This window comes from Acanthopagrus latus, chromosome 2 (assembly GCF_904848185.1).
Source record: "Acanthopagrus latus isolate v.2019 chromosome 2, fAcaLat1.1, whole genome shotgun sequence".
NCBI classification, from domain to species: Eukaryota; Metazoa; Chordata; class Actinopteri; order Spariformes; family Sparidae; genus Acanthopagrus; species Acanthopagrus latus.
Window position 1 is genome coordinate 18,223,742 of NC_051040.1, and position 27,996 is coordinate 18,251,737.

At 41.7% G+C, this 27,996-nt stretch overlaps 1 protein-coding gene across 2 annotated transcripts; it reads left to right on the forward strand.

The window, feature by feature from the left end:
* Positions 1-285: 285 nt before the first annotated feature.
* inppl1a (inositol polyphosphate phosphatase-like 1a) lies at positions 286-27,868 on the forward strand. 2 transcript variants are annotated; one of them, XM_037123562.1, is made up of 28 exons: positions 286-797; positions 8,878-8,941; positions 9,592-9,739; positions 10,168-10,249; positions 12,527-12,673; positions 13,078-13,168; positions 13,974-14,063; positions 14,950-15,048; positions 16,466-16,616; positions 17,123-17,229; positions 19,050-19,152; positions 19,270-19,466; positions 19,698-19,815; positions 20,248-20,344; positions 20,495-20,633; positions 20,727-20,826; positions 21,400-21,488; positions 21,582-21,663; positions 21,773-21,862; positions 22,351-22,464; positions 22,781-22,957; positions 23,055-23,210; positions 23,352-23,436; positions 23,636-23,722; positions 23,858-24,008; positions 24,246-24,608; positions 24,927-25,060; positions 25,359-27,868. In XM_037123562.1, the coding sequence occupies exons 1-28, from the start codon at positions 622-624 to the stop codon at positions 25,474-25,476; spliced, it is 3,555 nt and encodes a 1,184-aa protein (XP_036979457.1). In that variant the 5' UTR covers positions 286-621; the 3' UTR covers positions 25,477-27,868. The 2 variants fall into 2 exon arrangements, with proteins under 2 accessions (XP_036979457.1, XP_036979447.1); XM_037123552.1 differs by having other exon boundaries at positions 23,858-24,608.
* The last annotated feature ends 128 nt before the right edge of the window (positions 27,869-27,996 follow it).

Sequence of the window (27,996 nt, forward strand, 5' to 3'; positions counted from 1 at the left end):
TACCTCGTTCATAACTGTACAGTAGATGAGTACATGTGGTTACTTTCTACCACTAACCTTCTCTAGTCCATTCCAACACTTTTCTTTCTCTCCATCCACCCCAGACTCTCTTTATCCCTCCATCCTTCCCAGAAAGCTCTATCAAGCTCCTTTGTAACATCGTAACAGGAAACGATCTGTGGGTGACGTCGTCCTCGTAAATAAAGCGGCTTAATGTTAAATCACCTATTGTTCGTTTTATTTTGAAAATCCCACCAGGAAGTGCTTATTAATGACACTATGGCGGATTTGACGCGACCCCGCTGCTGTTCCCCGGTCTCCAGTGTGGATTTACATACCCTGATTTCCGTGCGACTGGGAAGCGAAAGAGGAGGGCGGTGAGCCTTTCAGGAACTGAGGAAACAGCCCCCAAGCAGCGTATTTTCACACATTTCCAACTTTTTCGCCTGCTCGTCGGTCCTCTCTCTGCCCCTACACTCCGTCGGAGCGAGCGTTGGCGGTACTTTTTCTGCCTCTCAGCGGCTCTCACTGGATAATTTCTCTGGTGTGGAGGAGGGCTGGGAGGGTGTCGGAGAAGTCTGGAAGCAGCTCGAGTTGAACCCGGTTTGAAGGGCTGTGGCCATGGCCGGGGGAGGCGGTGGTGGGATTTCTCCGTTGGGGCCCGCACCGCCGATGTGGTATCACCGGGACCTGAGTCGAGCGGCGGCCGAGGAGCTGCTGGCCCGGGCCGGGAGGGACGGCAGCTTCCTGGTGCGGGACAGTGAGAGTGTCAACGGGGCTTACGCTTTGTGTGTGCTGTAAGTACCTCGGAAAAGAGAAGTTTGTGGGAGCTGATAACCTGTGTTTGAGGCCTGCTTTCTGCTTTATCTACCCTTTTTTTTTTCTTTTTTAAAAAGCGAACATTTCTAGTTTTAAGAGTGTTTTCGCAGCTAGCTCTGCCTTCAGGGAGTCTCAAGTTTTGAGTTAAACTCACAGCTAGTCTGTTGTTGCTACACAAGCTTAACTGTAAGTTGTACATATAAACTTTCCAGCAGCAGCAACGTGCAGTTGTGTGGGATCAAATTATAGATGAAGCCGACGTAAGCCAGTGTTAACCAAGGTTTCACCCATTTGTTTACTTTCTCCTGGAAGTCAGTGAGTGGGAGAGAGACTGTGTGTCTGCCCGGCACTGAGGCTCCAGCATGGCACACACACACACACACACACACACACACACACACACACAACTTCAGGGCTGTCCCTGTCTGTCTTGTGTCTGATGTGGTCGCCTGCAGCGTTGAGTTTTTTACAGGGAACTGAAACTGTATGGTGGTGGAGGTTAATATAAGCGTCTATGGGCTGGTGGAAGCCTTGCTGATGTTTTAATTGGAGGCTCATATAAGATCAGGGCAGTGGTGACGCAGCTGGAGTCACACACACACACACACAGGCACACTAGCTGTTTAAAATGTCAATCTGTGCACCAAGGCACTACAGATCATTTTGTTTTTCAGAGGGCCTGGCATCCTCTTTGTGAAGAGAAGTGATGAAACCCCCACTCTCATTTACACAAGGCAGATTTTGCCACCAACCACCACCATGTTCACCTGATGCTTCAGTACACACGCAGACACACAGACAGACAAACAGTACTTCCAGTGTTATGTGCACGTGGCCATGACTCAGGCAAGTCAACCGAACCGTGGAAAAGGGTGTTAAACTTACAAATGACCAAGATGACTCACACGCCCCCTCCGTGCACACATGTCATGTTAAACATAGGCATAGTCTACTGATCGTGCAGATGGACGCAAAAAAGGCCCATGTGTCACAATACTCTGACATTGACTCGACCTACATCCCCTATCCGGTAGTTTACCCCATGCTAAGTTCACTGTGTGAACGTCTGTGTGTATACAGTCCGACAGGCTCTCTCTCATGTAAACACATCACTCATCCTGGCATATAAGAACCAAGAAAGAGTGAGTGCAATATATTTTGGCTTCTGGCCTATTATAAAATAACCAAGGTCAAGTAGATTCATGAAAAACTGGTGTCAGTTCTCCTTATTTCTTCCTTTGCTGGATGCACTAGTAATTCAGTAGGTCACTCTATGACCAACAACATTCCTCACATCCATGCATCATCCGTTTCCGGATTTTTTTCCCGCCTCCACCTCTCCCTTCCTCTCCCCTTTAACCTTTCACATCGTAGACTTTGTTTCATCTAGGAAGGTTTCCTTCATGATGCCCAAAGCTTGTTCTTGTCAGGCTTTAGCCAAACTGTGATTTGATTTTTTCCCAAAAAGTTTTGCCCCCATAAAAACAAAAGACACAACATGGCAACCTTTACCGTTTACTGTCACTTTTAAACCAATGACCAATACCGCTGATTATTAACTGGCACTGTGTTTTGTAATCTCTTTGGTGCTGTCATGGAGCAGAACAATGGCACTAACATGGACTGAAGCTGCTGTAATCTTAAAGTAATAATCTTTCCTCCTGTTATTTTGTGTAACTCAGGTTTTTTATGTTGATATTCAAAAAGCTGTACTACATACTGGGATAGATAAACACTCCACTTAACCATATACAGTATGTAGGGTTGAAGCGGTATACCAGTTTATTTTAAGATATGTAGTGGTATGAAAATTGATGGTTATCAACCATGTACATTTGCTCATAAGGTATTGAATTATACGGTATTAATGTTATTAGAAGATATATCTTTTAAGTTTATATCAACTTTTGTGTCTGTCAGGATATGATATTTTGTGGAATTATAAAAAGCATTTGTTAAACTAAAAAGAAAAACCTTCTGTTCTCTCTTAAAGGCCATTTTACTGATAATGATTAATTATTAATAATAATTTTAGTGATTAAACAAATACTGTCATACAATTTAAACCGTGATAGCTTCTGCAATGCTTATCATGTAGTGAAATGAAAATTTAATACCGTTGCAACCCTAGCAGTAACTACATTTAACTGATTTTTGAGACGTATGTACGAGGCAGCTGTTCAATATTGTGATTTACTGTTGACACAGTTATTGTCTTTCAATACTTACTTGGCTACCCAGTCAATGATCATTAGAATAGTAATTACATACATTCACTGCCTTGAAATAAGTAGACACATCTGTGAATGGGTGAAATAAAAGGGATTTCAATGTACTGTTCTTTGCACCATTTGCCGTGTTCATTTTGCAATTTCAGTGGTGAATATTATGGAAAATATATCATTCAACCCTTTTGAAATCCTCTTAGGGACAGTTTTCTCTGTGAAATTTGACGATTATCATGCTATCTGCATTTGCTTATCCTTAGTATTGAATTCTACCATAATATTATTAATAGAATTATGCTACCTCCGTGTCCTTTTTAAAAGTTATCATTAAAGTAAGATTTAGAAATATGTACAAAGCTTTTGAACATCACATGTACATGATTATGTATCACAATTCACAGTATGAAACATTTTTCAATACAGTGTAAGCAGTCAATGTCAGTGTATAGCCAGTCACATGTCATGTTGTTAGATCAGTATGACAGGAACAGTCTGTCCTCAGAAGTAATATCTTAAAGAACAGGGTTCTCCAGTATTTCCCAACAGCCCTTGAAGGCGTAGAGGAAAAGATGATATGGTAAAGTAATCTCATTCCTGTGAGGTTGTGCTAATGTTACTGCCTTTAAAAAAATGCATTTCCAGGAAGTAAAATCTGAATCACTAGAAGTGTGAGTAGATTCCAGTCTGCTGAATGGCTCACTGTTTTTAGTCATGGCAGCAGTGTGCCACACCGGATGGCTCAGGGTTGATGTCTATACCAGATCTTATTGATATTAGGTATCCTTTGTCTCATATGCTTTAACTTTATGAACTAAGCGAAACTAGCTAGTTTCAAGCTTCTGCTAGTGCACTACTAAATATAAAAGCTATATCAGATACAGTACTTTCTTCAAGCTGAGTTAACCATTGTATTTTAACTTATTTTAAGGTTTTGATTAATTTTAGCAGGTTTTTTTGTTTGTTTGTTTTGTTTACTGTCTTAACCTGAATCACTTGTCAAAGGCTGTCATGCGGAAATGTTTTGTATTTTACCTGACCACTGCTACCAGTCATGGTCTGCTGCTGAGCTTGCTCTAGTGACTTGTGCAGAGACATGTGTACTTCCTTTTCAGGGCTTTGGTGGCATCGGTGTGTTCAGGATGTGTTTCCACTCTGCTGTTGTCTGAGAATAGACAGAAGTGTTTGTGTGGGGGACTTTACAGAAGCTGTAGAAGTCAAGGACTGATTCCAGGGCCAGTTTGGGTTCATGCCTTCGACTTTCACTTCCTCCTAGTCTACATTTCAGTCTGCCGAATTTTTGTTTGTGTGTCGGCATGCAAGTGTGAGACTAAGACCCATAAGAAGATTGACATGTGAAGCTGATCGGTAAATGTTTTGTGTACATCAGCTGGTGCAAAATATCTTGAAGTATATGTATGCCAAAGTGGCTTTTCATGTGCTGGATGTTTATTAACCGTGCGATTACCCATCAGTGTGACAACTACAGAGATAATTATTTGTTTACTATTTCCTGTCAGGGAGATATTCTTCAGTATCAGCGGAACACGTCTGAACATGTTAGGGGTTCAGGCATAGCGTTGTGTGCTTCTTCATGTGTGTTTGAAACGTGCATGTGACTGTGAAAACATTCCTCACCAGGTTTTTACAGCCATAGTTTCTTCCTTGCATTGTTTTTTGCAAATACATTTAAATGCTTGGAGGGTTTTGCAATGGTATGGAAACTTGAAGGATATGTTCAATAATAAAAATGCAGTCATTATCATCTCACCCTCATGCTGATGGAAGAGATAGGATAAAGGTTTGTAGTCCAAAAAACATTTCAGGGGTTTCATAGTAAAATAGTTTTGCAGAATTCTCCAATACAATTGAAGTAGATGGGGACCTGTTTTAAAATATAAAAAATGACCTAAAAAATAACCTTAAAGAGTTCCCTACAGCTTATCCAGCATAATCGAATTCACTAGGGAGCCCAAATCAATTTTAAAAAGACGTTATTTACACCCTTTTTAAAAAACAGAATCTTCACTAACAGCAAAGCTAAATGCATAAGTATGCACCTTGTCTGTGGTGGTGGCATGAGTCTAACTGTATGTTGAGAATGGAAATGACCTAATTTCAAATCAGTTTGGGATCTTGAGACTTCTGGAGACTTAGATTATGCTATTTATAGCCATTTTAACCCCAAGTCCCCATCTACTTCACTTCTTTAGGAGAATGCTGCAACACTGGGCTGAGTAGATAATGACTGAATTTTCAGTTTGGACCCCTGTTACATCCTTATATTAACAGTCATAAATACCCACCTTGAAACTCACCCCTTCTTTTCTTTAGCTTGATATTATTTTGATAACGGTAAAGTTCAGAAATAAGTAATTGTTTCTCTCGCCTGGATTCATCTCATCAGTGTACTAAAATTCCTTTACATATTTGTGCTTTTACAATCTTGTGCGACATGCACAGGAATGAGATGACTGCATTTGGCAATGAGCCACAACTAACATTTTGATTATGAGGCAAATTTGAGATAATCAGCCAGTCAGTGGAGTTTGTTGATGCTCAGAATGTTTACAGTGCTTGTTCACTGTTAATCCATATACTAACTAGACTGACCTACTGCACTTGGAGGCAATGAGGAGTGGATGTGACAGAGGAAGAGGTGGTGGCTCTCGAAGCCAACAGGACAGAGGGAGTCATTACCCTCAACATGGGCTATTGTTGACTACACACACACACACACACACACACACACACACACACACACACACACACACACACACACACACACACACACACACACACAAAATACACAATACACACAGCATGCTTTGGGTCTACATCTATCCCATAATAAACCTCTCGCCTTCTGTCTCCCTCCCCCTGTTATAACTTTGCTGCTACTGAAACAATAGTATTTACCCCACAGACCCGCAGAGAATCTCATCTGCTGCCAACAGGAAGGCAACACACACACACACACACACACACACACACACACACACACACACACACACACACACACACACACACACACACACACACACACACACACACACATCTATATACTGCAGTAGCTCCACTGTATGGATTCTGTGTCACTGGACCTACAGTACACTGTGTTTCTAATGTGATGGGATTGAATGTGGAGATGGTTTCAGAGGCCAAATAGACAAAACAAACAGTTCATCGTCACACTCGTGTTTGCTGCGGCACATTGAAAGGCAGGTGCGGATATTTATAATATAAAGTTTAAAATGTTAGTGTAACCCACTGCTGGAGACATGATTTGTGGAACTGTTGTTGGCAACAGTCTGGTAAATGTACCTTTTAAATCAATTACAAAAAGGGAACTTGTGTTCTCAATGTCCTCGTGGTTTATCTGGCCCAGTCCCATATGTTTAACTCTTGACACTTTGGGTCTACATCTATACTAGGACCTTAGTTGCATTACTTTCTCCGCCTCCCCTGTGTCCTGTCAAATGAAAGCAAAACTTGATTTAGTCAAAATATATATTTTAACATTTGTGTATTAAAAAATGTTGATGAATTGTTACACCTTTGTTGTATATTTGATGAGCTGTATACTTACTTTCTCCCATATGTTTGCACCAATGTTCAAGCCACAAGAACTCCGTAATTTTACTCAAAGTAACGGGGTGTTTTATTTGATCACCTGTAGCTAAAACTCTTGGGAGAGAATCAGAAAGCAAAGGCACTTATTTTCAATTAACGGCAAACTCTTTAGCACTCAAATGTTTGAGAAGTTGAGTAATACATTATTATCTTAGTATTTTATCATTAGTATTTTAAAAGAATTCCTTATGTTTTAGGATACGTTTTAAATTGGTGCCTTATGTCTTAATGGGTTAAATCTGCGTTCTTGGTAGTATCCAGCAGGGGACAACTTAAACTGGTCTCAGAAAGAAGTCTGATTGTATTTAATCTTATGAGACTTGATTTGTTACCTTAGTAAACTGTTTCCTAACAAGTTTATGGTCTCGATTGCTAGTTTCAAATCTTCCTCTACACAGCAGGATGTTTATTTGGTAAATTATGGTCCCATTTGGAGAAAAAAAGGTGATAGAGCAGGGCCGCCTTGTGATTGACAAGCTGCTACCATGACATATCCTCCTCCGCCCTTTCATCCAAAGATGTTTACTTCTGGCTCGAAAAAGCCAAGATGGCCATGGCCATGATGCTTAACTCAAGGCTTCATAATAATAGTCCATGAACCAACAGGTGATGTCACAGTACAGTAGGTTAACACTTTTGTCAGACCCATGATGAGCTTTTGTCAGAATTAAGGTCATGAAGCCAGGTGTGATGACCTGATTTACCCCTTTAAAGTGACCTGTGACCTCATCTACATGTTTTATTGTGTAAATGATTCACACTTACCAAAAGTCTTGGAATCAGTCCAGCAGATTGCCGTGATATTTCATCTGGAGTGAGACTTGTGTTTCTGGTTCCAAAACGGGTCTTATTATTTTACAAAAAGGTCTAGCTTTGTTGGAACTATTTCCATAATGACGTCAGACACGAAGAATAACGACCTCAGCCTGTCAGTGGCAAAAACAGGCACTTTTAATGGATGTCACTTTTGACAGTCAAAGTTGCCCCTAAGGATTATGATTATGTCATTCCAACAAAATATAAAAAAGCTTAACAAATAAAGGGGCAGGGGTAAAAATACTGGAAACAAATGCAGGTTTAGTCCATGTTACTGTGTCAGTCTGATGGGGCATGAGTAACATCACCAGTGAAAAAGTTTGATTAAATGTGTCATTTCTACTCAACAGAAACAGTTATATCTTCTAGTTAATTTAGTCCACCTAAGTTAAGTTTTTTTGTGTTATTTGGGTTGTTGAGAAATAATCCTTTTGTAATTTATTTTTGAAACACTTTTTAATCCAGTCCATGTTTTGGTTCCTGTTGGACGCTGAACTGGAATGACCGGACAAACAGCTGAGTGTACAGGGCGGGATGAATACCCGACATGGATTTATCCCTCCCTCAGCTTGTATAGTGTATACACACATGCATACTGTAAATAACCACAGTATAAGCAGAGGTAAAAGTGTTTTTCGTTGGCTGCAATGCTAACACCCACGCCTCTAAAAAGACGCATGGTCATGACACATGAATACAGCACGCACACCAACAGACATAAACCACAGCATTTGCTTGGCAAATTGAACATTTCGTGTCCGGTCCGCTGAGCAGACATGAAAATCATTCAACTCCAGTTTGTGGCTGCAGGCATGCAGTCATGGCTGTGCAATCATAATGTCAGAGCATTGATCTGCGATTGGCTGATAGAAAAAAAAAAAAAAGCCTGTGGTTCAATCAGAAATACTATTCAGACTCTGGAGTTTGATACACAGCTGGACTGACTGGAAGAAATACCAGACTGGATCATTTTCTTTTAATTTGTAGTCTCACAAATGATGGTGCTTTCATGGTGTTTCTTTACTAGATGCTGTCACTGTGACTTCATAATGTTTAAACAGCAGGTTCAGGTCTGTTCTGTTCTACTGTATCATGCTACTGTAAAGATAAAGCCCGCTCTCAGCTGTGACAGACAGCAACAGGTTGAAGCTCTCTCCAGTGTATAAATCCCCCTCACACTCTCACACACACACACACCCCTGTCCACTGAGGTCAAATACAAGAGTGTGACTGTGAAGTGTTATTTTTTGTTGAACAACAGCCTAATAGCTTTCTCCTCTTCTTCTCTCCCTCCTTTTTTCACCCCATTTTCTCCACCTCTCTTTCTCTTTGGTGATATTCTTTCCTCTGCTCTCTCTGTTTCTTAAACCTTAACCCTCTGCAGGTTTCAGAAGCATGTCCACACATACAGAATCCTCCCAGATGATGAAGGATTTCTGGCTGTTCAGGTACAGAGAAGAGACACACACTGTCACCCATACACCCACATACTCCACGGAGGTGAAAAGTGTGTGCATGTGTGCAGCAAAAACTGTGTTTGCTTCAGTAGCAGCTGGCAGGCAGAGATGCTTTTGTTGGCTCTGAGCTCACCCTCTCGCACACACACCGACACACACCAACAGCAGCCTCTTTGTGCCCAACAGCTGTGAAGTCCCCACTACACACACGCGCTCTGTCTTACACACACACACACACACACACACACACACACACACACACACACACACACACACACACCCGACAACATGGTGCTTCAGACTATCGTGTGGCCACATCACAGACATCTGTGTCCCTGCTGTGTGACTTTTTGGGTCTGTGACATTGAAGAGAGGCTAAAAGTCTAATTTGGCTTCCTGGAGCTGAGTGTGTTTGACAGCAATGTTTACCAAAACAGTTCTTCCTTGTTTGAATTATATTTAGACTACTGTGTCATATTTGCTTACACAACATTAAATGTGGAACAATAGAGGCCACCAGAGATTTCAGTAACATGTACTTGTCGCCAACAAATTGTTATGTTCATACCATGTTGAAAATAACTTTCCTTCTTTCCTTGCATCTCTTCCTCCCTGATTGTCCTCCTCGCTCTTCCTCTCAGACATCCCAGGGCGTGCAGCCAAAGCGATTCAAGACATTGCCAGAGTTGGTGTCATTGTACCTGCAGCCCAGCCAGGGTCTGGTCACCACTCTGCTTTACGCTGTTGACAGAGAGGAAACGGCCATCAGTGATGACAGAGACTATTCAGGTAGCCGTAGAGCTTACGCAGGCATGATAGAGAGGCGAAGTGACGCTCTTTCTGGTGGACCACAATGATTTCAGAAAAGATGTATATACCAAGAGATAAATAATGTTTCGATACAGTTCGGTATTGTGCCATGATCTACATAAATGATGTTCATCAATTTCATCAATCAAGTTAGACTTTACAATCTGTTCAACAAATTTTGACTTTCTTGATCTGTGAAATGATCTTTTAAATGGACAAACATCATATGTGTAGTTCATGACACAATTCAAACAAGAACAAAAATGTATCTGACTCTCACGGTTGACTATGGTACAGTGTTTTTCAGAAATCCCAGTGTGGCTCACCAGAATGGGTTGGACTTCTCTCTAGTGTGTACACAGTGACTGTTGTCTTTCTGTCAACTTTCCTTTTTTTATCATTGGTAGATGGGGAGGATGAGAAGCCACCCCTCCCCCCTCGCTCTGCCTCCACCTCCACTCCTCCTGGACCAGACACACCCACAGAGAGGTACAAAGTCTATACTAGCGATTCTTAACCAACATGTTCATCACGCTCATGTTGAAAACAAACACAAGCAAACTGCCGCAGCACACACGCACACAAGGAGGAAGGATGTTGCCTCAATGTGAATGCGATGATGACGGAAGTCAGCTTTGGTCACAAAAATAGTAGGCTTATGTATCATTTGCCCCATTCACACTGCCCTTTCATTGCGGGAGTCATGCACCGATACTCCGCCTTGCCGTCTGTGTGACAGTAACAGATGTGGAGAGGGGGGACGGTTTCACTGTGGCTGTGATCCACCTCTGGAGGTAGCATCCAGAGCGGCAGAGGATGCGAGCCGGCATCCGTGTGAATGGAAAAGCCGGAGGTGTGGATCAGAAGTGTTTCGGTCTGATGGTATTCACAGTCTGACAGCTAAACAGATCCTTCACTCATCAATTCAAAGAGAAATGTCCCACACTTCAACTAACAAAGCAATGTTACAGGACCAAACGAGAGCAATGTGGTAACTGATAGTGTCTTTGGCAACTTGTATGAGGAAAAAGCCTCTGAAAGTGTCTCTGTCATCCTGTCCGTGCTTCCGACTCTCTCACATTTCTGCCTGAAAAACAAAAAAAACAGCAACTGCAGGCACCTCCTGCAGTTGAATGGCAGTGATTATGTGACACAATTTACAGCAAATAACTTTAAGTCATCCTGTCACCTTCCACTATTGTGGTGGTGGTGCTGTTGTTGTTGTTGTTGTTGTTGTTGCTGTTGCTCTCCTGACTGAGTCTTCAGTGAACTTTCCCCCAGAAAACAGCATCCCACCCTGCGAGTTAGAGTCAGACAGCGTCCTCTTTACTGATGACGATTATGCAATTATGTAATTTAGAACAAAAAATGTCACTTTTTCCACAATGCCTGGTGGGTCAGGATCTCAGTCTCTGTCGGCAGATACATGTTTAGATTAACAGGTGGACACCCGAGAAGTATGTGAAAAGAACACAGACAAATGTCAGCGTCGCGATGTGCACCGTCACACCTCGTTTGGTCCTGCAGCACCAGTGTGCAGTATGAAATAACACACTGGAGAAGCTTAGCACTGCTATGGTTCATTGTGGAAAAAAGGGGGTGTAAAGGTGAGGTTGGCTATCAATTGTAAGAGCACACACATACACACACACACATTAACATCCTCTGCTCCTCCCTCTGAGCCCTCCTCTCTCTGTATAATGAAGGAAGGCCACATCCTGTAAAAACCACATCGGTTACAGATGATGCAAGGTTTTGATGAAGTGAGGGGTATAGTTTGTGTGTGCTGGCAGATGTGTGTGTGTGGGCTGCTCATATCTATGCATATTAATGAGCAAAGACTGTAGTGAAATGAATACGGTGGCTGCATCTTTGTTTTTATAAGATGGAACTAACTGACTTAAGGTACAATTTTCTCAGAGGACATGAAAGAGGTCAACAAAATGAGTATGAGTAATGTGTTGCAGTAACCTTTGACACAGTGACAACTGCAGGTGCAATCAATAAAGCAGCATCCTCCTGTCAGTTACTGTGGTCCTTGTTTGTCAAGTGATCATGGAAAAAAGTTTACATTACCTTCTCATTACCTATACCATTTTGTAGACTTTACACGTTCGAAATAATGCTTAGTGCAGGAAATTTAACTTTGTCATGTTTTTTATGGCTCTAATAAAAGTGCATATTGGCTGTGAGAAAAACAAAAAACTGCCTACAGTTGATTTATCTGTCAGCTCTGATTCTACACCACAGAGTAAAACCAAAAAAGGAAGCGGCTTTTCTTTTTTTCTTTTTTTTTTTTTTTACCTTTTTCAATGTCTTTATCAGAAAGAAATGGTGTCACTTTAAAAATTTAAAAGCTTTGCAAATTGTAGAAGTGTAGTCATTGGCCAGGGTGTAGGGGGCCGGGGGCATCCTGCTGGCTCACATGGTTTGGCGTAGACGTAAGTCAGCTCTCTGTCTTAAAAGGAAGTGTGTGTTTCCAAAATCCTGACTGTACAAATGCTGTGCTGTATCAGCTGAAACTTTAAATACTTATGTGTGAGAAAAGAAACAAGAATATAGCAAACAATAAAACAACATACAACTGAGTGCTAAAGAGGTTTAGGCAGGACTTTACTGAAATCATGGACAAATTAAATAGTTCATTTTTCAATTATTCTGTTATTTGTAGCATCCTTCTATTACAATCTGTGTTCTCGTGTCGCGGAATTATTTGCATTATGTGAAGATGGTTATGAATAGTCACCTGGCTTTATTGTATTTTAGTGCACCAGCAGCTAACGGCCTCAGCACCATCTCCCACGAGTACCTGAAGGGCAGCTACGCTCTGGACCTTGAAGCGGTCAAACAGGGAGCGTGTGCCCTGCCTCACCTCAACAAGACTCTAGTGTCCTCCTGCAAACGCCTTAATGGGTAAGAAGTACGCCACATCTCACCTGTTGAGGCAGATATCCAGCAGATACACTCTCCTGTCCATGCATATTTCAAACAAAGCTTTTCTTATGTATAAATGCTCATCACTGCACTGAGAGACCATCTATCTATCTATCTATCTATCTATCTATCTATCTATCTATCTATCTATCTATCTATCTATCTATCTATCTATCTATCTATCTATCTATCTATCTATCTATCTATCTATCTATCTATCTATCTATCTATCTATCACATGATTATTAACCGTCTTTTGTTTAATGTGCAGCCTGTAAAAGTATTTATTTTTTCTTTAAAAAGTTTAAGTTAAGGGACATAAGAAAGATTTCTAAGCTTTTGAGATAATTAAGTTGTTGATCTCTCTTTTATTCCCCAAACAGGGAGGTGGATAAAGTTCTGTCTGGTCTGGAGATCTTGTCTAAAGTCTTTGATCAGCAGAGTGCTTTCATGGTCTCTAAGATGATCCAGCAGGTAAACATCTTCGCTTTTTTTGTATGCGCGTGTGTATCATCTTAGCTAGAATGGAAGCAATGGAGGCATTCCTGTCTTCCTGTTGTTAGCAAAAAGTTTTAACTTTACCTCTTTTAGTCCATCTGTTGTCAGATTTGACAGCTCATCACTTACGGGATTGCTCACTTTGAACGTTACGTTTGTCACTCGGGGATATAAAATCAGCTTCACGGATGATGGAATATGTGACATAATGTCTACTGTCATCACGTTTGTGTTAGCCTTGTGTGCAGAGCAGCCAATCAGAACACGTGAAAGAAAGTCAATAACAAGTTCAGGAAAAAAAGGAAGGGAGACTTTTTGGAAGAGCCCTTAATGGCTTTAACACATAGTGGAAACTACAGACACATGCATATAGAGTAGTTGCATGAGGTCATCACATACAAACCCAAACACACACACACACACATAGACACACTAAAAGTTTTTTTCTCCAGGGTCTTCTTAGGCCAGCTGAATTAGACTCAGTCACACTACAGTCATACACATGCCGTGCGTGTATCACAAGGAAACACTCACACAGAGTGGTTTGTGTCTGTCTGTGTAGTAAGCTGAATGTGCATGTGCCTTATCGGTGAAGTTCTTACAACAGTTAGATGATGATATGTCGCACACTTGTTGATTTTTATGTGAGATGTTTATGAGCAGACCAAAAAACATAAAATCACATTCTTTCTGTCTTACTCTTACTTGTCCTGTTTGTTTTTTTTTGTTTAAACAGAACAGCTCACACAAGTTTCAATTGTCTGCTTATTTTCTGCATCAGTCAGTCAATCAGGGTGGAGACCAGGAGCTGGAGAACCTTGTGACCAAGCTGGCAATTCTCAAAGACCTGCTGTCCTCCATAGAGAAGAAGGTACAGGCATATATTCAGTCACGTGTAGGCTCCTGCTCACACACACACACACACACACACACACACACAGACAGCTGCTGGTCAGAGGTGGTTAGTTTAGATAACCCTCCCCATATGATGGATCATCTGTTCAGAGGCCATTCTGGCTGCATGCATAGCCCAGCATGAGGAGTCCAGGCTGGTGTGTTTGTGTGTGTGTGTTTGACGAAGTGAGAAAGATAGAACCTTTTCTTTTTGCAGCCGTGACGCACAACATATGGTAAAAGGAGAAATTGGGGGTGGATTTCTTGACATTTTTTAACAGAGCAGCCACTTCTCTAGCAGTACAGACAAGCAGTTGAATAATATTTGCATAAGCTGTGATACTGTTAGAGCCAGATGGAGGGGGAGTTTCATGTAGGTCACAACAGGGAAGTATTTAGAGCTGAGTGTTTTGTTTTTTGTGCGCCATACCCAACATTAGTTTTCCAGCACTGTTAACCTCATCAGTTAGGCTTTATGCTTTTACCCCTAATTTGCAAGTACAGTCTGACCACCTCTGCCATGTTAGTCAAACCATTTCTACTACTGACATAATTTTTAAAGGAGAGGCTTTAGCTGTCTAGGAAGGAAATGGCCTCAGTGTCATTAAAGCTGCATGTCTTAACTCATGTGATGTCTCAGGCTCCACCTTCTCTGCTCCTGTCAGATCACATCCAGATAAATGGGGAACAGTTTCCTTGTTGACACTGACACTGAAGCTGAAAACAATACATTTTATCTGTTTGTGTGTGTGTATGACTCTCCATCTGAGGGTGTGTGTGTTTGTGTTTTGCTACTTCTCTCTCCGTCTTTATTTTTTTCTTGTTCTGCCTTTTTCATTTTCTTTCTCTCTTTGTCCCCTTAGGCTCTGAAAGCTCTCCAGGACATGAGTTTATCCTCTCCATGCTCCCCTCCTCCTCTCTCCATGCGTCATAGTAAAGCCATCCCTGTGCAGGCCTTTGAGGTATATATCAACATCCCCCCACATGCACGCAAACTCACATTTTATTTGTGGTTGTCACCCTGCAAGGTGATGTGAGGTCAGTATTAAGAGGGTAGTGATGATATCATGCATTCCTAGCTTGTGATCTTTACAGGAAGTGCATCATATAAAACTAATCACAGAAGAGTTATGTGAGCATGAGTTGAGTGTGCATTTTAGTAATTATCAGAGTGCACACAAAATCATACTCTACTATATTATCAATTTTAAGTATGCATCAAGGTTACATGATATTGGTAACAAAACTTCACACTGCTAAGTTTTGGTTTTCTGACATCTATTTGGCAATTAGAAATGAATTTTCAGCAGATAACTTAAATAGCTCAATACAGGCTGATCACGTGATTTCTCAGAAGGCAAAAGTCATCGTAGTTACAACCAGTGAGTAGCAGGATGACACACATTGCCAACATTGTTCATGTTTAGTTCATAAGAAAACAACATGAAACATACAAGAAAAACATCAGTCATGTGAAAATGTTAACTTCACTGGCTTAATACTGCGCACACTGCAACGCGACTATTGTTGATGCTGTCAATGCTGAAATTATATATTGTGTAGCTCAAGTATGCATCAGTCATCGGTGGCTTTTTCATGGTTTATGGTATAAATCACGGTTGTTGTCATATTGACACATACAATGAGTATCTCGCTCACTGAGTGTGTATAACAGAAATTTTGAATCAGTATTTGAAGGTGAGAGATTCAGAATAGGGAGTAAGAGGTTAATAAGGTATTATAATCACTGGTAACATGTTGGGAAAAATGTGAGACAGAGAAGGAAGAAGAGGTGAATAATTTGAAACGTTCGCCAAGTCTGTATCCTCTGTGGTGACCTCTTCTCAGCAGCTTCCTGTTGCACAGGAACAGAAAATGTTGTTATGATGAGGAGATAGGTTTAAGATGTGGCACCTGTATCGCCCACTGACACATAAACAGACTATTTTGAGGTCTTACATGTTATGACTCAGAGTCAGAACACATTTCTGTCTTCTGGTTCACAGTTTTCCTCTCAGAAATAATGAGTTGTATGTCTTTTACAGCATGCCTTTTGGATTCAAGTACCAAAGTCGCAGCTTCTCATTGACCTTTCAGAATATTTATATATGTACAAGTATATCATGAACAGAAATTTGTGAACTGGCTGTATATATTTGACTATCAGTTCACACTCTCTTAAAGTAACTTGAGCAACTTTGTTAAAAAAAAAAAAGAGAGAAAAAAAAGTGCTGACAAGTCCATTACTTTCACTTTGGAGACCCCTGGTGGTGTCAGGAGTTGACATGATTGAAAAAGACATGTAAATATTGATAAATGCACAACAAGCAACTCCATTTGTGTGTTTGGTCAATTCCTGCCTCCTCTGCACCACTGCAGGTAAAGCTTGATGTTTACCTGACAGAGCTGACAAAGATAGGAAAGAGTCAGAAGTACACTCTGTCTGTTGACGTGGAGGGAGGACGACTGGTAGTGATGAAGAAGGTGAAGGACAGCCAAGAGGACTGGACGACCTTCACGCACGACAAAAGTGAGGAATACTCAAACACTCCATAAACGATAAAACACAGTGTTTTCTGAACGGTGTGATGATTGATCAGTGTTTCCCTCGATAACTTTTCGAACAGCAATCTGTAGAACAGAGGTAGTGAGTCACTCAGATCATCTTGTGACCAGTTCAGTTTGTAGATGGCAGCCTTAACAACAGCTGCATTCATTAAGTAAATGCCCTTTTCTGTGATTAAGAGTGTCTTTTCTAATGTTTTATGTTATAGAATTAACAATACTTTTTTGTGATGTTGATCTACGATTCTTGATGGTATTTGTTTGGAGACAGAGGTGAGGTAAAGACATGAACAACTGAATGCTGATTTAATGGAAATCCACGTGTTTTTTCTCCCATTTACTTTTACTGATTGCCCTCCTTCCCTAACTTAAACCTTCTTCTTGCAATCTGTTCCTCCTCGCTGCCTTTGTCTGCCTCTCCCGCTCTCTGACCTTCTGTCTCCTGTCTGTCTGCCTATTTGTCTCTCTCAGTCCGTCAGCTGATTAAGTCTCAGCGGGTGCAGAATAAACTGGGCATTGTTTTTGAGAAGGAGAAGGACAAAAGCCAGAGGAAGGACTTCATATTTGCTAGTGCCAAGGTTTGTGCACGCACTAACACACTGCCTCAAACATTGATTTGTGGATGTAAGAAAGCACAATTATTCCAAAAGTCAACAGTGAAAACACATACAGTCATGGAAAAAATTATTAGACCACCCTTGTTTCTTCAATTTCTTGTTCATTTTAATACCTGGTACCACTAAAGGTATAATACAATGAACACGACAAAAAATGCAGCTGATCACATAATACTTTATGTCCTATTTGACATTCTTAAGCTTAATTGTATTCCCAGGGTATATAAGAGGCCATTTCATGTCATAAGCAGCACTGCACATGCAAAGGCTTAGAGTGGTTTCCTGCTTACATTCAAGCCATAGCACAACTCAGAAGTTGTCAGCTCTCACATAATGCCTAAAACAAAAGAATTATGTGAAGCCACAAAGGCAGCCATCTTGGCACTGCTGGAAATTGGCATGAGTGAGAGACAAGTAGCAAAAAAACTAAAGATCTCCAAGACAGCTGTTCATTACAACAAGAAAAAACAAGCCGAACACGGCACTACCAAATTGCTACCTGGCCGCGGCAGGAAACGTCTCTCTACCCCACGAGATGACCGTGCACTCGTCCGTTCCTGTGTCAGGAATCGTCGTCAGACCTCCAGGGACCTTCAAAATGAGTGGGCACTGTCGAGAAATGTGACTTGTTCGGCAAGGACAGTTCGAAACCGACTTGTTGAAGCTGGTCTGAAGTCACACAGAGCACGGAAGAAGCCCTTCATCAACGAAAGGCACAGGAAGGCCCGGTTACTCTTTGCTAGGGATCACAAGGATTGGACTGTTGATGATTGGGCTAAGGTTCTCTTCAGTGATGAATCCAATTTTGAGTTGATGCCCACTCCAGCTAACTTACTGGTTAGGAGGAGGCCTGGAGAAGCCTACAAACCAGCCTGTCTTGCCCCTACAGTAAAACATGGGGGTGGATCAGTGATGATCTGGGGTTGTTTCAGTATGAGTGGAACAGGGCAAATGCAATTGTGTGAAGGGCGAATGAACCAGGTCATGTACAGGGCTACTCTTGAAAACAGTCTTCTTCCATCAGCTGGAAAACTCTTTCCTGCCTCGAATGACTGGATTTTCCAACAAGACATGGCTTCAGTCATCAAAAACAATGGTTACGCAATCAAGTACTAACTCCTGTGTGTATCATGTGTTTAAAGCAAACAGAAAAGAAAACATGGAATGCTTAAAAGCAGTGTTTTTGGCAGTACAGTGCCATAGCTATTGATGTAAGAACTTAAGTGATTTTGGTTACTATCAAGAAAACCATGGAAAATGGCTAGATATCAGCTCTTAAATTAAACTCTTACGAGCTATTTTTGTTGTTATCATTATATTTGTCCAAACAAATGTACCTTTAGTTGAACCAGGCATTAAAATGAACAAGAAATTGAAGAAAACAAGGGTGGTCTAATAATTTTTTCCATGACTGTAAACACGTACTCAGAAACATTACAGTGTTACATGTATTCATGTTCAAGCTGACAAGGAAGTGCTCTCATCTTTCAACATAATTTGTTTATTCAAAATCAGACAAAGGACACTAACATGTTTGCCAGTTTTTATCAGAATTTTTTCCTAATTTGATTCTCAACTCATTGCTGTTTGTCCTTTGAGATATTATTTCTCTTTTGATTTGGATGGAAAATAGTGAAGACAGTTGAGCTTAAATCAGAAATAAACTTAGTGATTCAAATTGTTTAAGGTTTCATGGAGGCTCAGATACCCTCACTGGTGGTGCCTTTTTGTGGGTACCTCCACTCACTGTTGTGTGCGTGTGTTTCTTGTGTGTGTTTCAGAAGCGGGAGGCATTTTGCCAGCTGCTGCAGCTGATGAAGAACAAACATTCCAACCAAGATGAGCCAGACATGATCTCCATCTTCATAGGCACCTGGAATATGGGTTAGACACCCACACACGCATTATTTTTAGTGTTTTGATGTATCATATTTATCGAAAGTTGCATTGAAAAGTAACATATTTTAGATAATAATTTTCCATTTTGGTCTTTGTCTGCAGGCTCAGTGCCTTCGCCGAAGTCTGTGGCCTCATGGGTGTTGTGTCGCGGCCTCGGGAAGACCCTGGACGAGATGACCGTCACCATCCCTCATGATCTTTACGTGTTTGGAAGCCAAGAAAACTCTGTGTGTGATCGGGAGTGGGTGGAGTCACTACGTGCCATGCTGAAAGAACAGACTGAACTGGATTATAAACCGGTGAGGAAAACAGCCTGAAACAAAGATCTTAAATGAACAAGGCATTATGCTACATCATCACAATCTTTGCTCACGTTGTTCTTACTATCACTGAGGTCACCACAGAGAAGAAATATTCAAGGTGACATGTTTGAGAAGGTTGAAAATTGGATATGAAAAAAGACACACATACATACACACACAGAAATTCAAATGATTGGTTCCTCATTGTCTTTTGTTTGTTGCTTGCAGATCGCAGTTCAGACTCTGTGGAACATAAAAATTGCCGTGTTGGTGAAACCAGAACATGAGAATCGGATCAGCCACGTGGGGATGTCCAGTGTGAAGACGGGCATTGCCAACACACTGGGTAACAATTGTACTTAGTATTCAGTCTGTAATCTTCCATCACATGCTATACTTCCCAGTGAAAATCAAGTGGAAAATATGCTAAATGAAAAACAGCACAAAAACTCCAAAGTTTTCTGTAGACAAAGGGCCAATTCAAGGGGTTATAATGATTTTATTTGATGAAAAAATTGGTCTTGAATTGAAAGTTAAACATCTATTTTTTGTCTCATCAGAATTCCATGATCCATGTAAGCTCTGTAAGCTTTAAAGCAACCTTGACGTTTAATTCCCTAACTTTATGAATAAGTGAACAACACATTTCACTTTGGACAGGATCAAAATGTGTCAACGTTTTTTGCTCTTTTGCAATAAAGTAATGCCAGTCATTACGCAGTTACTGCCAATTATTGTAATATTTTTTGTTTGTATGTTTGTTTCAATGGTTCCCTAGGTAACAAAGGAGCTGTGGGTGTGTCCTTCATGTTCAACGGGACATCTTTCGGTTTTGTGAATTGTCACTTGACATCAGGGAACGAGAAGATTGCCAGGTACCTGCTACAGTCCTACACACACATTATGTTTTTTTTTTTCAGGTTTACATTATATCCTGCTTTGTGGGTACGGAATAACATTTTTGAACCCATCTTACACATTGCTCTCTTATTTCCTGTGACACATGTAACCTTTGACTCCTAAAGGAGGAACCAGAACTACCTAGACATCCTACGCCTGCTGTCTCTAGGAGACAAGCAGCTGAGCTCCTTTGACATCTCACTGCGCTTCACACACCTGTTCTGGCTAGGAGACCTCAACTACAGACTGGATATGGACATACAGGTGAAACTGAAGACACACACAGATATACACAAAGTGATGAATCACAGCAGGATGACGCCTTATTTCGTAACCCTGTCTCATTTGTGTCTGCAGGAGATTTTAAACTACATCAACAGGAAGGAGTTTGATCCTCTGCTGAAGGTGGACCAGCTCAACCTGGAGAGGGAGAAAAACAAAGTGTTTTTACGTTTCGGTTAGTTCGCCTTTTGTCTACACAAGACTGTTGTTTACCTTGACTCCCTGTGCACAGTAGAACAGATCCACCTGAGGTGTTTTTTAGTGAGATCAGGGTTGTGCTTCAAATGATAGTTAAAATAAATCCACGTTAACAGAACGTTGCTTCACTTAAAACAACTCAAAGCATATTTCAATAGCCACATAGGGAAAAGTGCCGAATCAATCAGTTTATATATTTATTTATTTTTGCAGCACTGCAGAAAGATAAATGTTGGAAGACTCTAAAATATGCTGAAATGAGAATTTGTGAGAGCTTTCTCTCGAGCTAATGTCAGATGAGAGTTACTTGAAACACAGGCTGCTAGCAGAGAAAACTGCTCTCATACTGAAAATGTTTTAACAAGAGAGGGAGAAGGCAGTCTGGCATGGTATGTTAATGGTTTAATGCAGCCAATCAGTCAGCTGCTTTCTGCTGACTATCTCACATAAGTGTCTAATTTAGATGTACTGAGATTATAAAATGCTTCACAGCTTAACACTTAACCAGCTACAAGCTCTAACATTTGAGTGATTCTCTGCTTGCTTGCAGCAGAGGAAGAGATCTCTTTCCCACCTACCTACCGGTATGAACGTGGCTCAAGGGATACATATGTCTGGCAGAAGCAGAAGGCCACAGGGGTATGTTGTTTACGTGACTCGCATCACAATATCACTTTATTTCCTCTTTTTGTGAGTCGACCTGATAATTCAGTGTATTTTTTCCTCTCACAGATGAGGACTAATGTTCCATCCTGGTGTGACAGGATCCTGTGGAAGTCGTACCCAGAAACACACATTGTCTGCAACTCCTATGGTGAGACATTTGTGTTTTACCTTGTGTGAACCTCTATGTATTGCTTATACTTCAGTTAATTGTGATGGATCAACAACTAATCTTAAATATATGCTGTTTTGTTTTTCAGGCTGTACAGATGATATAGTGACCAGTGATCATTCCCCTGTGTTTGCTACCTTCGAGGTGGGGGTGACCTCCCAGTTTGTCTCCAAAAAAGGTACAAATATATTAACTTAAAGTCTTAAGAAAAGACTTTTATTTGTTCACTTCATTTATTTTTCCTTCCTGCTCTGACTCTTGCCGCTTTCCTTCAGTTCTGGCTCTTTCTCAGGCTGCAGGTAGACCACACGATTTGACCATAAAGGCTCATTTTCAGAATAGAGCAACTACTCACACGATTCAAGAAACTTTTTGATGACTGTTTTTTTCCAGCTTGAATCTGGACAGTTTGTGATGTACTCATGTAGTCTGGTCAGTGACTCACAGCTGAACAGAAACCAGAAATAGAATTGAGCTGAACAGAGAGGAATAAAAACATCAGCCTGTTACTCATTCTCCGTGTTCAGTCAAACTGCAAAATGTCACATTTACAAGTAAATCACTAACTGTGTTTCCGTCCTTTGTATGTGCTAAACATCACCACCCACTCAGATATTTATCCCTCTCTCTTCCCACCCTTCTCTGCCTCCACCTGTCTCTGTTTAGGTCTACCAAAGTCTTCAGAGCAGGCCTACATTGAGTTTGAGAGCATCGAGGCTATAGTGAAGACGGCAAGCAGAACCAAGTTCTTCATCGAATTCTACTCCACTTGTCTGGAAGGTGAGATCCACATCCACCAAAATCCACCAGGAGTTACAGCACAGACAGGGTGGATGTAATGAAACTGTATCTGTTTCTTCTTTTCGTATCTCTCTCCCTCCCTCCCAATCTCAGGCAGTCAGTATACCTTTAAGCTAGAATCCATTGTTGACCTGTGCTGCACGCCCACCTCCTGTCCACTCTGTACTTTTGAATGAATTGCAATAGAAACATCTCCCTCCTCTTCTCCCCTCCTCTCCTACCCCGACTCGTTCCCTTTGTCCTCCCTCCCGTCCACCCCTCCCTGCATTTGTGTCTCTCTGTCTCTTATCTGCAGAATTTAAGAAGAGTTATGAGAACGACAGTCAGAGCAGCGACAATGTCAACTTCCTGCGTGTGGGCTGGTCCAACAAGCAGCTGACAACGCTCAAACCTCTTCTCTCTGAGATCGAGTACCTGCAGGACCAGCACCTGCTGCTAACAGTGAAATCCCTGGATGGATATGAGTCCTATGGTAAAAAGAGAATGTTTTGAGTTTTTACATTGGCCTTGCAAAGCTTTTATGCTTCTTTTAGTCTGACAAACAGCCATGTGTGTGCTTTCCCTGCTAGGAGAGTGTGTGTTGGCCCTGAAGTCTATGATCGGTAGCACCGCACAACAGTTCCACACCTACCTGTCCCACCGTGGCGAGGAGACAGGAAATATCAGGGGGTCCATGAGGGTCAGGGTCCCCTCTGAAAGGATGGGAACCAGGGAGAGACTCTACGGTAACTACAGGGGGGATAGACAGACTGTATTTCTGACCAGAGGAGAGGGAGGGTGTAAATGAAGCAGCTGAGACAGTTAATGAATGGAAAGAAAATATGTGAGTTGTCTTATGTCCATCTATTTTTATTGTTTTTTTCCAGAGTGGATCAGTGTGGACAAGGACGACACAGGCGGACCCAAAGGGAAATCCACTTTGGTGACCAGAGTGGGACATGAATATGTCAAGTCAGTACAGTCTACTCGTTCAATTTTTCAGTTGATATAGTTTTAGGGTAGAATGCAAAACACTGACTCTTAAAATAAAAATAGGGTGTCAACTCTTAAATCTGTCATGTTATGTATTTGTACCTTTATTGCATCTTGTATCCTTCACCTTACGTCAGTCCCCTTTCTGAATTCTTGGTATTGTCTGTTGTCGATTCAGGCCGTCTGTTGTTCGTAAACAGCTTGGAGAGCTGGGAAAGCTCAGTGAGGAGGGAGAAAGGACCAGCAAGGAGGAAACTGCTGCAAGGTATGGACACACTGTACTGTGCACACACTGACCTTCAAATACACATGCCAAAAATACAACCTGCCAGAATCACTTTAAATGTGTTGATTTTTACACAATAAAACCGACTGCACTGTTTGTGTTTGTACTGTAAAGGCCCAAACAGGACGCACCAGACGGGGATCCATCCATCAGCAAGAACAGCTACAATAACCCCGCCTACTACATCCTGGAGGGCGTTCCCAACCAGTCTGCAGCTGCTCTGTCACCTGAGCTTCTTCCATCTCCTACCTCTGCAAACCCACAGGTAGCTAAAGCCCCTCTTCCCTCAGCTGGGGCTCGAACCAAACCCTCCTATATAAATCAAGGGCACTCTCACCCACGCAGACCAATGACTGGGCACCCTGTCCGTGCTATTAGTGAGGAGGGCTCCTCAGAGGACGATGCAGGTGTCTGTGTAACAGGAGCTCAGGGTGTTGGAGGAACAGTTGGAAGCACACTGAATCGACCCCCTCCTGACTTCCCCCCTCCTCCTCTCCCCAAGGGAGCCCTGGAGATGGTTGCAGAGGCCACCTTCCCCAAACCTCGCCCTCTTTACCCAGACTTAGCTGAGGTCAGGATCCCGGCAGCCAGTCCTGCCGCCCCGCTGGCTCTCGGGGAGGGTTTTAGACGAGGAGGAGGACCAGGACCAGGACCAGGATCAGGGGCGCTGGACGACCAATCATGTTCTGTGCTCCAGATGGCAAAGACACTGAGCGAGAGTGAATTTCCTGGACAGCCTCCACGCGCTCCTTCTGCACCGCCGCCTCTCCGAGGTCAGCCGATGGGTATAGGTCTGGACGCCTGTCGCACTTTCCCACCCAGAAATCCCATCACAGAGAGTATCGCAGAGGACATGCCTGAGGAGGTGAGCAGTTCAGTGGACCATAGAATAAAAATATTACTGCAGCTGCAGGGAGTCAAGCTGTGTGTTAAATTTTATTGTTATGGCTTGCCATTTTAGTTTTGGATTACATTTTCTCAAAAACACAGAAGCACTCTTCAACATGGCATGACCAGGCTACTTTTCACATCCTGTTCTGCATCTCTTATCTTCCTATATTTTGTAAGTTTAGGTGCTTCCTTTTTGGGCTGAAGGGAAATGGAGCCCATCCCAAGCTAGCATATAGTTGCTGTTACTGTATTTTTAGTTGATACTGTTTTTTTTTATTTATTTTTTTATCAGGCTCTTTGGGGCAGCAGTAGCTCATCTTTGTCTGTTGGGGAGTCTTCAGTCGGGGAGTGGCTGCAGAGACTGGGACTGGAGAGGTATGAGCAGGGTCTTCTACACAACGGCTGGGACGACCTGGAATTCCTCAGGTACACACACTCACACACTCAGACATGTTAATGTTCATGCTCTGGTGCGTGCATTCACATGTAATACCTATTCTGAGCTACTTAAAACTTGCTCCTGACAATAACCCCCATATTATAATTAAAACTAAAACTTAAAATGAACGTAACAGAAACTCAACCAAGATTTCTCAACAAAACAAACTACACTCTGGACCACTGAACATAAAGGAAACAAAATCAAAATAAACCTTCATGAAGAATACAAAGCTATAGTCATAACCCAAAGATGTCACTGAGATCTTGTATTGTTTTTTTCCAGTGACATCACAGAGGAGGACCTGGAGGAAGCGGGGGTGCTCGACCCAGCCCACAAGCGAATCCTGCTGGAGAGCCTCAGGCAGCAGCAGCAACAGCAGCAGCAGCCGCCACAAAAATAAACTGTGTTGAACTGGTCTATGACTGGTCCAAACTGACCTGGTACCCAGGTCCCAAGAGGCCAAATCTCAGCCGAACTGTACTGAACTGAACTGAACTGAGCTGGAAACGTGCCAATTAATGCCAGACTGTGCCTTCAGAGAGAAATTGCACTCCATTTGTACTTTTCAAAAAAAAAACACTTGTTGAACTACCATCCTTTTCACGTGTACTGTATGTGTGTTGTCGTTGAGGTGGCCTTATTTAATGAGAATCATTTCAGTCTTTAGTGCGTCACTACAAACCCCTCTGCTTTAGTGAGAAGATGCGGGACGAGATCGTTTTCCCGGTCAGACAGAATCGGAGATATGACACGTGTATGGAGTCAGCTGTCGAGTGTGTTGTGCCGTCAGCTCTGACCTGCAGCTTCAAGCTAGTGTTGAAGCTTGTTTTCCTTTCTTTGTCCTGAGAAAACCTTAACTGAGGAGAACCAGAGTTGAGACCCCTCAGAAATGGGAAATTGCAATTGATGAGAGCAAAATGAGAAGAAGGTTGTTTGTGGGAAACTAGAGCCTTGAAAACACACTGCCTGTGTTTTTGTTTTTTTTGTTTTTTTTTACATCACTGTGTTCTTCTCTGAGTCTCAGGTTTTTCCCCACTAATGGTCTCATTTGGGAAAGCATGTGGGAACTGTTAGAGAGTGTACAAGGGTGATGTCAGGCAGAGTATCCCACTCACCTCGGTGATGCAGGCTGAGAGGAAGTAGTGAGATTAGAGAAGCTAAGTAAGCTCAACATTTCTCCATTTTTAAAAATTTTTTTTTTTTTTACTTTTGTGATGATGTTTGAGCCACTGTTTTATTGCCACAGTGTCTCAGCATGTATTTATAGTTTGTTTTTTTTTTTTATGATAAAGGGAATATAGAGCAAACCAACCAAACCAGTCGTGCTAGAGCTAAAATGCATGTTCCCCCTTGCTACAACATCTGACTGAGAGCCCCTGGTGTGTGACTCAACTGTGACTGACTCACCTTTGTTTTTTCTGACACTTCCTGACACATGCAGAATCTTGGTGCAGTCACTATTTGGTTAACAGATCAAGAAAATGAAGTAGATAAAGCAATAAAACAGGAGGCGATAAACACTGCACCAAAGTGAAATATCATTATCAAGTTTTCACCCTGTACTTTTCAATTTAAGATCTTATTTTAACAGCGTGTAACACAGGTTTGATGGGTCACACCTGTTAACTCATTTCATTTTTAATTTGTGTACGCAGGGCAGAGTTCAGGGAATTAGCTAACATAGCTAAACAGATTAGCTTATGGTTGTTCTGCTGAAGATTTACCATCTTCACTGTCATTGTCTTGCAGAAACTATTTGTTCCTGTTACATGGTATAGAAATGTGTCTTGTTCTGTTGATTTTATCAGGCAGACTTGGCACTCCATAACAGCTAATAGAAACAGAAAAGTCAGGTCCATGCAGGGCTCAGGAAGGTGTGAGGGCTGTTGTTCTCTGATTTGACCAGCAGGCGGTGCTGCTACTCCTTAAAGAGTCGTCAGTAGAGGCTGACTGTGGAAACTTTTGGGGGAAAATATGACACAACTAAGTCATGTTCAGTGAAACATTATAGTTCTACTCAGTGGTTTGTTTATATGTTTTTAAGCTAAGCCTTAACTTACCCATTAGTGTTACAGTCTGCCTGTGTTTGTTCTTAATTTAAATCCTGCCTTCTTTTCTGCCCTTTGAGACTGAAAGCCAGTTTACGGTTGTTGTTAAGAGATGCTGACGTGGATCCGTCTCGACACACCTGACACTCTTTTTCTTTAATGCCAAACTGTTTCTCAGATTAAGCACACGATTTGCTTTTTGCTACTAAAATATGATGTTGAAAATAATTTGCAATGTCAGCACCTCATCATGAGAAGGCCTCAAAAGTAGAGATGAATGTGCTGTTGCATAACTGGGACTGAATATGTTGAAATCTTTAAAGACGTGATTGTAGCAGCTTCATTTGTCATGTCTGATTTGTCAGCTCTTCTTCTCCCGATCGTCTCTGTGACGCAGCTCCAGCCCGTGTATTTTTTTTCTCCTACGATGTGTCTAACCTTTTAACAGCCGAACAGTGTAGGTCTGCCATTCAGATGCCTTTTTGGCCTTTCAGTGTATTTGTTTTTTTGGTGACGTGAGTTTGTGTTTGTGTGTGTGTGTGTGTGTGTGTGTGTGTGTGTGTGTGTGTGTTTGTTTTTGTGTGCATGGGTGAAAAAGAGACTCTGCCATTATTTGTTTTCTCTGACACTCCACTGTATCCTGTTCCTTCATGTAGTCTCCAGTTTAGATTATGTTAAATTAATGTAAGACATTCACCCTTGTCATTTTTTTCCATTAAAATCTAATATCTTTTCCTGATTTTATAGATTCACTCCTTGTTATGTTTTTTTTTTCTGTCGTCTGCAGGGAAAGCTGACAGGATGAGAGAGTTATGGTGCGTGAGCTGTAGACCTGCCTCATTAAAGGAAAGGGAAAGACAGTATGGTAAAAT

Bases quoted from the DNA above. Each gene is read 5' to 3' on its own strand.
- inppl1a (XM_037123552.1), top strand. From the start codon at position 622: ATGGCCGGGGGAGGCGGTGGTGGGATTTCTCCGTTGGGGCCCGCACCG. The intron at 19,816-20,247 runs GTAACAATTGTA...ATGGTTCCCTAG, and splicing joins GGGCATTGCCAACACACTGG to GTAACAAAGGAGCTGTGGGT. The intron at 21,863-22,350 runs GTACAAATATAT...GTCTCTGTTTAG, and splicing joins CCAGTTTGTCTCCAAAAAAG to GTCTACCAAAGTCTTCAGAG.